The sequence below is a fragment of the Rhipicephalus microplus genome, chromosome 4 (assembly GCF_043290135.1).
Source record: "Rhipicephalus microplus isolate Deutch F79 chromosome 4, USDA_Rmic, whole genome shotgun sequence".
NCBI lineage: Eukaryota > Metazoa > Arthropoda > Arachnida > Ixodida > Ixodidae > Rhipicephalus > Rhipicephalus microplus.
Window position 1 is genome coordinate 8148862 of NC_134703.1, and position 13971 is coordinate 8162832.

General features: G+C 41.5%; 1 protein-coding gene across 2 annotated transcripts in view; it reads left to right on the forward strand.

Moving 5' to 3' along the window:
- Window positions 1-3792: 3792 nt before the first annotated feature.
- LOC119171352 (uncharacterized) overlaps window positions 3793-13971 on the forward strand; it is a 172175-nt gene continuing 161996 nt past the window's right edge. For both annotated transcript variants that reach the window (XM_037422208.2, XM_075892134.1), the window contains exon 1: window positions 3793-4351. In XM_037422208.2, the coding sequence (XP_037278105.1) occupies window positions 4270-4351 (82 nt within the window). In that variant the 5' untranslated portion in view covers window positions 3793-4269. The remainder of the gene's footprint in view (window positions 4352-13971) is intronic.

The window sequence follows — 13971 nt, forward strand, 5'->3', positions numbered from 1 at the left end:
TGGGCCCAGATTTATTTATTTATTTATTTATTTATTTATTATACCTCAAAAACCCCAGGGAGGGGTGTTACATGAGGGGTGGGCAGTACAGGGTTTCTTCAATGTGCGCTTTGAAAAGAATGGGGCTGGAGTGGCGCACGACGTGGGACGGAAGGTCATTCCAATCCTTCGCTGTCTGAACGAAGTTGTTCTTGGTGACTTCCATGCCCGTGCAATGGACTGGAGCCCGCTGACTTTTTCTCAATAAAATCAATTCATTGAGAGAAAGTACAGCCTGCTCTTAGATTTTCCGGTGTTCATTTCCCTACTGCAGTATACCGTCGTCGTTGATTGCAAAGGCAATGTCTCCGACCTCTGTCTGTCAAACGGTCAGCCTGTCACGCTCCAACAAGTTTCCCGCTCCAACAGCTCTCTTGTTTTTGTTAACCAATTCCATCCACCACTTAACGAAATATTATCTGTATGAGCCGAAATAACGAGCTACAGCAGTTATTTTAACCAGTCTTCAAGATTCGCTTTCAAAAGAGGTGACTGCACGGGACTGTATCATTACTTGTCAGCCGTTCATTGGTCACAGGTTTTTGACAAACCAAATTTTGATGGTAAAAAGTGAGGCAGTACGTTCATTTATGTCATGTGTTTCATGTGCACAAAATTCAACTATGAACAGTCTACGGACGCCATGATACTACCTTGAACTCATAGGTGCCTTTTGAAGTAGTGCACCTGGATTTTGTTGAAGTAAAGAAGAAACGACAAGGAATCATGAAAAAACAACCTTTCTTCTGGCCATATATGAATGCACCAGGATGGTCGCGACACGAGCGGGAAAGAAAGATGCAAATAGCATCATAACCCGCCTCGAAAGGGGCATGTTTAGGGCTACGCGGGCAATTTTATGTGATAACGGCATTGTCTGCAAGAGTGAAAAGCTAGCGATAGGGGCACAAGATCACAATATATTTATAAAATTTCGTGCACCATAACATCCCACAGCGAATGAACTTACAGAACGTACCATACGGGACGTGAAACAGTACATCAAGATATACGACAGTCTTCCTGGTGGATGAAAATGCTGCTTGAAAGCAGCCGTTATCATCAATCATACGCAAGTGACTTGGGGTTTAGTGCACAGTACGCTTCCTCAGGAGAAACACCTATTCTGGAGGCAGGCTGTGAGTTGGGACTCCTCGAGGAGAGGCAACAAAAATCACCGTAACATAAGCACCGAAAACGAATAAAAAACATTTTTGACAGGAGACATTGATGAGATATGCGAGACATTCCAGTCAACGACCTCGCACTAGTGAGCAAATGAATAAGCGATCCCAGTTCCGAATTTCATGGTTTTTGCTCTGTGACAGAGACAGCCACACTAAAGGGAATTTTGAAGACTTTCTGGTACGTGTGGATCGGTTGAATGTGCTTCGATTAAAAATGTCTTCCAGTATCACCCATGGAGGGGTAACTAGAAAGGGAAGAGTGAAGTGGTACGAGCCTTTGAATAAAAGATGAAGCACAAGAACAGAAAATAAGACAAAGCTAAAAATAAAGTAGATTACCATGACTTACAGCTCCGCAGTGATGTAGTTTAATTGTTTGAAGTGCGAACAGTGCAATTATTATTATTATTATTATTATTATTATTATTATTATTATTATTATTATTATTATTATTATTATTATTATTATTATTATTATTATTATTATTATTATTATTATTATTATTATTATTATTATTATTATTATTATTATTATTTGATTTGCATACACATATACACGAGGGCACAAATAAAAAAAGGGAGAGAGCAAGCGCTGGCAACTGCCACCTGAAGGGGCACAGCAGCTGTTGTACATATGCGATACACTTGCAGTCATTTCTATGCTCCTCTACTTTTTTGTACATATAAAGCATGGTGGAAAACGAAAAACACCCAACTGCGCTGCCGCATCATTAATTCATAAAGACCTCGAATCACGGTGCGCCTGTAGATGGCTTTAGTTTGAACAAGCTATACCTTGTTAGTACGAGGTATTATGTTCGAGAAAACAAATTTTACGATCATAAAATGCACGAATCGTGAAGGTTCTCGTGCATCGCTACACGGCTTGGAGTCACTGTTCACCCAGCCGAAGAATAACATCAATCGGCAGAACGACTACAATTGGCTTAACGTTTGCTTGATTGAGTCCAGCGACTGGTATAAGAGCACTCCATTATTCCGGGCCCATTTCTTCTCATTCGCGTCACAGCTCCCCCCAGAGACACAGTGCAAATGAAAAATAAGTGTTTTTGTAACGTGGTAGAAATGCTTATTATGCGAAATTCGTAGAACCCAGAACGCTATATACAATCTCTGTGAAAGCTTGCTCTCGTTCTACCGTCTTACTGACAAAATCCAGACGCCTTGAATTGATATCAGGCTCAGTCAAGTGATCCTTCTAACTACGCCCGCTACGCGGTGCAATTTCTACATGGTGCTGTTTGCCATGATGTCAGCGTACGTGTGTTTCATATAGAAATGAAGAAAAGGGGCCGCCTTAAATACGTATTATATATGTTGCACTCCATCCTTGCCATTTTTTGTTTTTGTTTCAGCAAACTTCTGCTAAGCATTGTAGCTTGACTGCATGAAACTAACAAGCGAAGCATTATGTATGCGGATATCTGCACCGCCACACATGCTCGAAACCTTTCCGAAGATTTTCAAAACAGCTGTAAATAATTCAATATAGGCTAGTTAACGTCGTACAATATTTTTTTACATGTGGTTTGAGTACATAAAAACTAGTAAATTGAAGCATGCTATTAAGAATACTTGTTCCTGAGGGCACAACAATATCGACTACGACGACGATGAATCGGAGTTTTTTTTTCTTTTATTTTGTGCTTCTAACACATGTTGAAAAGTTGTTGAAGATATGAACATTTCTTACTAACTAGGCTAATATTTTGTCCAACATAGCCAACCAAACCATATGGCAATGTACAACAGCTAGTCTTCTTTAGGGAATTGTTACCACGTCGGCAAGAAGGAAATGATTCTAAGCAAGAAAAGAAATATTGAATAACAGCTTGGTAGTCAATGGTTCACATCTCGTGTCTATCATTCTTATTCTCGATTACCCTCGAGCATGCCCGGAGATACAGTGCCTTCAGGCGCCACTTCCGAAGGCAAGTAATCACTGGCATTTCCGAAAGGGAGCCGCCAGAGCAAACAACAGGAGTCGGGAAGAGAAAATTTATTCAAACAAGTCACAAAGACCTTTTGGCTGGGTTGTGACCTGCGCGCACGTCCGCGCATGGCGGCCCGAGAATGTCCCACGTCCCACTCGCCTGATTCCACTTTTCTCTCCCCTGCACTTCGCTCGCCACTTGTCCAGCCGCCTCCCTTCCATCATTCCCTATTTTCCCGCGCTGCCGTCAGTGATGCTCTCCTACGCACCGCTCCACGCGGGCCACACAGCGGCAGCACCACGTGACAATTACGTCACTCACAAGGCCACCAATGGCGTTCGGAGCGAATGCACCCTCCTCCGCGAATTAACTGGGGCTCCGGACCCGACCACCTGGGGAAAGGGGAAGAAATGGGGAAGGGCCAGCCTGAGGCAGTGGTGAAGGTAAGAGGCGAGTGGGAGCATCCATAAAACCAACTGAGCGAAAGGCGCGAGGGTGACCACGGAGTTGACTTCGAGCCACAGGTTTCGACGGGACACCCCTTCACGAAAGGACCCGTGCGTCGAAAGCGAGTGCGCGCGCCCGTGCACGCCTTCCCGCGACGACGCACTAGTGCGCCGAACAACTGAAGCACGCGTCAGGGAACATTTTTTTTTTCTCCTCGGCGCTGTTTGCTCGAGTCAAGAGACCCCGGGCCGGACCAGGGAGCAGAAGGGAGCGCCGAAAACACTCCACACAGTTAGCGCGGCACTCAACTGAAGCCGTGGTTTCTCGTCTTCAGCAGTTCGACCCAGTGACGGCGAAGCTTCGAGATCGGGATAACTCTCTAACACAAACAGTCTCAGTCCTGTACTTTCGCTGCTCGCTTTCTTCTGAATCTCGCAATTTTTCGAAGAAAAGCGACTAGGCAGCCGCTTTTCTTCGGCGACGTCACACGGTCAAGGCTGCGTGCATTGGCGGTGAACTCTCGCATCACGAGAAAGAGGAGTCTCTGGGTGCGGCAGGCTACTGGACCCCGGCGGTGAAGAAATCGCCAACGCTAGCCATCCCCGCAGGGACACCCGCAGATCACGCCACAACCAACAACCATGCTGAAAGCGAGAGGCGTCACCCTCGGCTATTCCCAATTCATACTGGTATTGGGTGTAACGCTACTGCTCGCCGCATCCGGTAAGCCAAAAGCAATTCTCAGCTCTCTTCTTTTAATCAACCGCTTCTCTAACCCACTATCACGAGTAACACGTCCTTCGCCTCCTTATGTTTTCCCCACTAGCTTCTTCTGTATCAAAGATCTGACAACCACGATATTTCAAAGCATGATATGATGCTGCCATCAATAAGAACGTCACGAAGTAAATTTTCTGCAAACGTACTATGTTACGAAACCCAAGAATGTGCTTCGCATGCAAAAGCTGCAGTATGCGTGTATATTTTATGCGGGAAAACTCAAAGTGGTACTGAAACTCAATAAACTTGCATATTCGCTGCCATAAAGCTTTTAAAAGCAGCCGAGATGGGCTAAGAAGATTTATAAAATGTGATGACAGTTGACTAAAAAACGCAAGAAAAAACGCAGTTTCCAGCAGTGTTAAACTGGTCGCAACAAAGGTACGAAAGTACTTTTTTTCGCTTTCTCAAACAAAATGGTAAATGTGTGTATAAATCAAAGATCGAGCGTTACTTGAACGAACCTCCTGAAAAGTTTTGGCGTGTGTGATAAAAGTTTTGCAGTAAATAAAAACGGAAGGTCTTCAGGAAGCGACCATCCCCTTGAGCTTTTGGTATACGCCGAAAAGGAAAATGCCACGTGCGTGGTTTACTCCACCTCCAGTACCAACCTTTCACCGCACCGAAATGCAGCTGATGCTCGCGCATAATTTTTAAATTACGACCTGAAATCTCGCCGTAAACCCCAGGCTCACTCGGGAAGCACAAGCTTCCTTGCGTCAATATTAATCTTTTTTTCCCCGTAAAGCATGCTTTGCCTGGCAATGACAATTGATGCGACAAAGTGGGCTTGACTGCTGCTATCCAGTTGGCTTTAAGAGAATCAGGCAAACGCTGACTGGCATTACACTTTAATTGAATCTTGAGAAGTCATGGCATTACTATTCCTTTTGAATTACGTCTGAGTTTTGGTCGTTGTCAATTGGCGCCAGCGTGTTGTTATCAATGACGTCTGCCTTGTGTCCCGAGTGCGGTAAGCTCGAAGACATCGGCAGTTTTTGCTTTGTTAACTTGCCAAGCACAGGCTTATCGCTTGAACATATCAATAACAAAACAGATTATACAATAAGCAATAAAAGACCGCAACTAAATAACGTAACCTGTATATAAACCTGCGCAAACAGCCCTTCATGCAACGCTTTTTTTATTTATTGGTGTTATTGTTGCAGAGGTGTACGCGTGTTTTTTGCGAATAGCGGATTGAAAATCAGCTGCTGCCGTTTCTTGCCATTCTGTCGCATAATTTACAACGAACTATATGGTGAATCAGTAGCATAGTGGTTGTTGGAACAATAGCATACCATCAGTTCACAGCACAGGCTTCTTATGCATGCAGTAATAATCAACTTGCTATGAATTTTATATGTCGAAAGCGAATCGACTCACCCGTCTCTTTACAAATTATGGTTGTAACTGAAAAAAAAGAATATACATTATAATCTTTATTGTTTCAATGTTATTTTCAGCAAACACTAAAAAGTGCTCGAGTTCTCAAGAATTATTTAAAGTTCATTTAACAGATTGTTTCCAGTTTTATACTTCTTTGTGTTAAGCCTTAGCAGAACACCATCACAACTCTATAATACTTTGAATAAGTATGAATAAATAAAATGAATAAATGATATAAATAAATAAATAAAATAAATAAAATGAACAATAAGTATGAATAAATAAAATTTGTTTGGTTTATGCATTCTTGAGCGCCAACATTGTGAAACTTATATCTGTAACCACCCTGCTAAAATCTCTGTAATAGGGATTGCAGTATGAATAAGTAAAAATAAAATTAATTTGCTCCCTGGGAGCTTACCCATCGGCGCAGAAGGCAATAAAACTATCCGGATGTTTGAACATCTTTGCAGCGTCAGGCTGTACGACTACGTTTGCATTCAACGTCTTCACACGTGCCTTGATTTATCTGCATAGCACTCCACGAAAGTGCATGACGTTGCAAGAATAAAATAAGTGCTGGAACCGAACAATGAACGGTCTTTCATCTTGTAAGATGGACAGAATATTACGTAGCAAAAGTACGACTTTCAAAACAAACGTGTTTTATGCGTTACGTTATGTTAACTACACTGCGTAGCAATAATGATGCTTGAAGACTGCTTCCGTTTCACGGACTATCTAATAATAATTTTTAAGTTGGCGGACTTTATTATAAAATTTCAGGAAATTCGGACCACCTGAGGTTTTTTTTAAATATAACACGCGCCCATAGAACTTCGCCTTCGCCGAAATGCGGCCGACATCCAATCTTCGAATCCGCAGTGAAGCGTCAAAATTAGTAGACCACCACGGCGAGTGCGGAACTGTCTAACGGGAGCCGCGCTACTCTTTTGTACACAACAAAACATTATTCAATCATGAACATTCGCCCCACCGCGTATGTTTAGTGGCCAAGGTACTCGGGTGCTGACCCGCAGGTCGCGGGATCAAATTCCGGCTGCGGCGGCTGTAATTCCGGTGGAGGCGGAAATGTTGTAGTTCCGTGTGCTCAGATTTCGGTGCGCATTAAAGAACCCCCGGGGGGTTGAAATTTCCGGAGCCCTGCACTACGGCGTCTCTCATAATGAAATAGTGATTTTGGGACGTCAAACGCCACATATAAATTAATAAATCATGAGCATTACTCTGGCGTTTGCTTCATAATGGCCACTCGTAAGTGCCGTGTTTGGCCACACACGAAGGCGAAGCTTCAGATCATCCAGTCTATCAATCACTCTGCGATGGCTGCCTGCCGTTGTGTTTGCAAGGCACACATGGTTATTTATTTCGCTGGACTGAGCTTACCAAAGAAACGTGTTCCAATTTGTAGATTACAAGACACTGGCATCATTATCAACCTGCGCAATGTTCTTCGATAAGCCGTACACGTCGAAAATAAGCATTAACAGCAGCACACAGGCGGGATTCTCACGGGCCGTACAGTACACGTAATGTGAGGCAAATAGGATGATTTCACTAAAGTATTTTCTAAAAACGAAAAATTGGGTCACTTGGACTTGTTTAAACAGGAAGTAATTAGGATCCTACGTTATCGCATATTCCTTCGCATGGGAGCGCGTTGGTTTGCTACGGCGCAACAGCGAGAACAGGTCATATTTTAGTTCAATCGAATGTACTTGAATTTGGTCGTTCCTTACGTAAATTCGAAACCGTTGTCCATGTTATCACAAGGCATGATCACGAGGCCGTTTTGCGTACCAGTGTGACAGTAGGATCATTCACATGATTCATGCAAGCACGCGCACCAATCTTTGCGCTCACCACAATGTATTATAATGAGGCTACTGTACCGAAACGACGGCAAAGTGCGTGACTCACAAAACTTCTTTTTTATGCCGTTACAATTAAATTGGAGCCACCAAATATGCAACCAGCATACAATATACAGGACGGAGCCCCAACGCCACAGCGACTACTGCCGAAGTGACTAATTGGAGTACGCTTAACTTAGAGTATGCCGAATTTCGGGTTCGCCAGATATCACAAAGTCCTAACATACTGAAACTCTTCATACGACTGTGTGCTTAACATTTTAGGAACGACAAGTAATGGCGTAGCGAACACCGTTTCAAAAAAAAAAAAAAACACTGAATGTTGAAATTTTATTCGTCAAGCTTGACAACACTGTGGTGGCCGTTGTTACTGAAGGGAGTCTAATTTATCGCACTACGCTTATCTCTGCCTTGACCTCACTCAATTTCTCCATCTCTCCAGCAAAAGTTTTCTTCTTGGCGTCCATCAATACTCTTTGAATTACTGCTGGACTCACAACACCGAAACATTATACGCCGAGCGTAAAGCTGACATTGAAAAGAGTCATCACCATGAACCATTCCGATTTCTCTGCGCTGTAGACGTTCCTCAGGTAAGCTGGCCAACGTGAGCCAGAGTTGAAGCTTAGTATAGCTTGTGGGTATACGTTAAGGAACATAGACAAATACTGGAATAAAGCTTCTATAAAAAGAGTGAATGACGTATTTATTTATTATTCATTCATTTATTCATTTATTTCAAATACTGTCAACTATCTTGCGAGAGTCCTTAGAGAGAGGGCAACGTAACATTAAGAAAAGAAAGAACAACATTCGCAAGTACACAAATACCAAAACCAAGCGGTACACTCGTACAGATAGCCATCCATGGTCTGTTCAAAGTTTGACAAATCGTTCAGTTCACAACAGACAGCGACAATTGATTCCGTGTTTCAGTTACGTTAGGACTCAAGAAGGAGTAACAGAAGCTGCAGGTGGGAGTGATGTAAGCTACGCTTGGAATGCCCTGTTGTGGTTGGTTCTTGTTTACCTGATGACAGTAAGTAGACTTATTTGCTAATATTTAGTTGAACATTTAGTATCTCAAGTAATAGCTTCAGGTGGTCTTTCCGCCTGCGCGTTTCTAACAGATGCAGGCCAGAAAACGAAGCATTTCTGTAACTGTCTCTGTCCATCAATATCGGGAGCATATAAGTCTAACCGCGTACCTCTGACTTTTTTCTAATTATTTCTTTTGATAATTTTGATAAGGGCTGCATACCACCAACGAGTACTAAAGAGCTGGCCTTACAATGGATTTGTAAGCAGTAAAATTCGAATCGACTGTTGCATTCTCAACTCTTTTTCGAAGAAAAAAAAGGTGGCCTCACGTATGCCTTTGAAAAAAAAAAAAAAACATTGTTAGTGCGTGTGTTCCACGATAACTTTTGCGTTATCGTTAGTACTAAATATTAAAATTAGGTAGTACTTGTTTTCAATGGTATGCAGAAGAACAACAGTGCTTCTTTGTCGTGCATGTCTTTATAAGATAGTTTATTTTCCTATATCATTTCTTGCACCAATCGTTCAACACTCATAAAGCGCTATTTTTTGAACTCGGTTCTGCTTGTCTTGCACTGTATAAACCGTCAATAGTGAAAAGTTTAAGTTTCACGATTCGCTTGGTGATGGCACAAATGTCATTGATATTGATATACACCAAATATCAGTACAGATCCCTGCAAGACTCCTGAGAGCACGGCTAGTCAGTCGGGAACCATTCATTCTTACTTTCAGTTTGCGATTGGTTAAGCCTGCTTTAATCCACTTCACATTATTGGTACCAAGTCTGACTATTTCCAGCTTCTAATTACTGTGGGCCATCTTATCGATAGCTTTGGCAAAATCTATGGCTATTGCATCAATCTGCTGTCTGGTATGAATCGCCCATTCGAAACCGAGAATCGTCTGTGTGGAGAGGCTCGTTCTGAAGTCATGCTGGAGGGGGGGGGGGGGGGGGGGGATAAAGTAAAGTGTTTTTTTTAGGCAGCGTAACTATTGTAGTTTAGGTGTTACAGCTCGGTGTGACTTGCTGACAAAACTTTATATACCGTAACCTAGCAAAGCTATTGCAATACAATAGAAAAACATTAGCAAAAACATTAAATAAACGTAAATTTAGCTCCACCGTGCTTTTGACCTTGCAACAGCATGCAGAGCTAGGTACAGCTCTTCTTTTCCTGAATGTTTCGTAACCCGCAAAGATCAGTTTACCACTATGAAAGGACATGGTGTATGAATCAGGAACATTACGTGCCATGTTGTCATTGGCTTTACTAGATGAAAGCTCTTTTTATTTCCTCCCTGTTGCTCTGTAAACTAAGCCGTCATTCAAACCCAGAGGCACGAAAGTGAAGCCTCAAGCACCCAGCAACAGAACCAGTCAAAGCCCTCCTCTGTTCTGCATAGCTAAAGAAGAAATCACATGAAGCATTTACGTATTTATTTATTTATTTATTTATTTACATTACTCTCAAAGTAAATAAAGGTTTTACGGAGGCTGACAATTGCGCTTGTTCGTTCATTATCTTAAGCGTTGAACAGTGCAAACAAGACAGAGAGAGTAGGAAGTAGTGCAAGAACAACAACAAAAATCAGTAAAATAGAACACACAAGTACAACAAAATTGAAAATAGCTATTCAAACAACACTACGTTATCACATCCTAAAGAAATGTTCAGGTACTGCAGTCTTGAATGATAAGGCGTCCTGGATGCAGACGACGAAGGGACTATTCAACTCGGCACTGGTTTTTGGCAAAAAGAAGCTTGAAAAAAATCTTAGTGGAACAAAGAAGAATGAAAACTTTGTATCGATGATCACGACGTGACCATGTGTATGAAGGTTCTCAGACGAGGTCCTGTTCAGCTGAAATATTCTGGTAGGTAATTTTCGGGAAAAAAGACGGACGAGAAATTTTGAAGCTGAAAATTTTATTAGTGGCCAAGGGCCAATTTCATTAGTGAAACACTAGCTGTTCAAGGATATCGTAAAGAATGAAATATGCTCAATTATTTTGAACTGGCTCAACGATAGTTGACAACGACTCCGGTCCCAAACACAGGCGTACTAATAAAGGACTTATAATGATCGGTATCTCCAAAGCCCGCGTATCTTCCTAAGAAGCAACGCATAGTATCAAACGATTTTTCTATTTTCACAATTTATTTAATTTTGGCCACCCAAATCTAGGGCTAATCGGTACGCTCCCATTTCGCACCAATACTGTCAACTTTGCCTCATTGGCTTCCTTTTGCTCATAATGCATGGACAATTCTTGAACGCGTCTATGTACGCGTCAAAATATTCTGCACATACTCCTTCAATTAGTACTATTTTTTCTTAGGTGACAATATCTGTCGCCGTCGTTTTTGCTGCTTAATTATCTTTGCTGTGTCCCCGCTCGTTCTAGCGCTTGTACTTCGGCACACACCGCGGAGACCTTACTGCGAGACCACAAATAAAAATAAACACATTTGTATGCACCGTGATCACTTGCGCTACACTCAAGTAAACGTTTCATTATTTTTTTTTCATACAGATTGCCACACGCTCACTGAAGCAGCTTTTCTCTCTGGCCGACTCAGTCAGGAAAATTTTCGAAAGATTTGATTAAACATTTTGCGTCTCATGTAAAAGTGCTGCAGTTTAAAAATGATAGGCAAGCGCAAATTATTGTTCCAATGTTCTTTGAGCAATACGCCTACTGATTTTCTCATTCCTGCTGCTGTATTCTGATCTACCTCTGCCGCCGAGAAAACGCTGAAGCCTTGGATAGTTGAACTACTTTTTTCGCTGTATTTGATAGCACAGAATAAAAAAAATTACAATCAACAAAGTGCGCTGTGAAATAGAGTTCAATAAAGATAATTCATTGGATCAGCTTTAAAGTATGCACTTCTTTGCCAATAAGAAGAATACAACACGCATTTAGACTTTAGTTTTATCAAGTATAGCGTTAGATATACAGTTATTCATATATTTCTTTGATGTTCAATATTTGATGTTCAATATTTGATCATATTCTTTGATGTTCTCACTATTGTGAAGTCAACAGATCTAAATTTGCGTCACAAACAAACGGCAAAATCGTATCTCGTTCATCGTTCTTAACGTCGTAAACAATTCATGCGTTCGCTTTCTAAATAAAGCTTTTTCATATTTTTTCAGTTTTACCTGAGACACATAGTTTTGAAGCAAGTGTCGGCTACCTCTCAGCTGGTCTTCATTTTTTTTTTTGTAATTTTGAGCCAATCACTTTGCGTTCCCCCGCATGCTCCACGGCCCTTTTTTACATAGATTACGCTACTAAGTACAGATTTATAAGCTCACTGGTGTGACTTATTTAGCGTTAAGCTCGGAGCTTATATGACGAGCGCTTGCGTGTGTGTGTTGCTTCCTGTCCCATGTCATCGTATATATACATTGTGCTTAGCATTGAATCTGCGGTATTCTCCATGTGTCAGTTCTTTACGTTATTACTGCCGTTGCAATGGCTGTACATCCTTTAATTTAAGGACAGCGGCAACCTGACTATCATTATTAAGGAATGCTCGACATGCATGCTCAAGCCTGTCCTCCTTAACCTTATGCGAAATCTGTTTTTATGAGTAGCATTGCTTTTGGTAAACAACCACACTCCTTTTTTTTACCAACTTTGGTCGTTTCTAACTGTGAGCTCTTATTCTTTCACGACAATATTATCAAAAAGAAGGAAGAGGTTTGCGAAACTTTTTGACACAATTTCTGTTTATCTTGAGTTTTATTTGCTCCTGATATAGTTGTTTGAATACTTTTCCGGAGAATGTTGTAAAGATTGGTGCAGTTATTTCATTAGTACTTTTAAACACCATCTTGATCACATTTTTTTTTACTTTGTGGAAACTCAAGGTAGCTCTAGAGTGTTCGTGAACTTTGTCTAAGTAACCACATATTTTTTAAGCTTGTTTTGCTGTCTTTTTGTTTTTCATGAAAGCAATCATGCCAGGCGAGTCCACAGGTAACCCTAGACATATTGAATTTAACAGCAATAATGCCGGCGTAAGAAATCAAATAACATGGTTCGAAAACGACTATTGTAGTTATCGTTCAGTATTGCAAAGCTCATTCACATTGCAAAGCCATTTCTTTAACATTGTAACTTTCCCTCACATCGTTATGCGATTAGTGCATGGTCGTAAATTAGAAAGAATTCTACGTCTATACTTTTTCCTTTCTTTAAAGTAGGATCTAGCTTACCATTTCTTTCCGGGCTTTCACTTTCACATACCACATACTCGCGCACATCACGCACATATGCCACCATGCGAGAATGGCATATTATATATATATATATATATATATATATATATATATATATATATATATATATATATATATATATATATATATATATATATATATATTTGCAGCTATGGCGTAGTGGTTACAACATCAGCCTCGAATGCAAGAGGTCCGTGGTTCGAATCCCGGTGCCACGCAGTCCCCAACCGGATTTTAAAAAAAAGTCCGCGTGGTGATGGAACTGCATTAAGAGGCCTGGGGTGCAGCCTCACCGGTGACTACCGCCGGTAACGCACTCTCTCACGAGAGAAGGATTGTCCACCCTGGTGCAGTATCTGGCTACTAGTTCCACATGCATACACGTCAATTAACCGAGCTTACTGGTGGAACATGGGCGTGAGGCCTTTGTCCTGCTGTGGACGTAGTCAGGCTCAATATATATATATATATATATATATATATATATATATATATATATATATATATATATATATATATATATATATATGTGTGTGTGTGTGTGTGTGTGTGTGTGTGTGTGTGTGTGTGTGTGTGTGTGTGTGTAGTGACGAAGAGTGGCCCAGGGACTCGTGTGCACGGGGAGCTGTAGGGCAGGTCGAGAAAGATGAAGTTAGGTAAAAAAACAGCTGACCCATTTTCAGTATTATTTATTAATTTCTAACAATTCATATTGGTCTTGTAGCACAACTGATTTTTTCGTTTATCGAAACAAAATTTTAGGCGTTCCTCCCTCTTCCCCTCCCTCTGAGGTATATTGATCCCTCGGGGTGAGTTGAGCCATTTCTTTGGGGTTCAACCAAGCAGCGTACGGGCGTTGTCGCTCTGTCTCATTTCATTATAATGGCGCAGTCTACACCCTACAAACCGTAAGTGCATACCTGTGGGTCTTCGCTGCCATGGGCTTGCCTTCTAACGAACGACGCTCACGGCACTGCG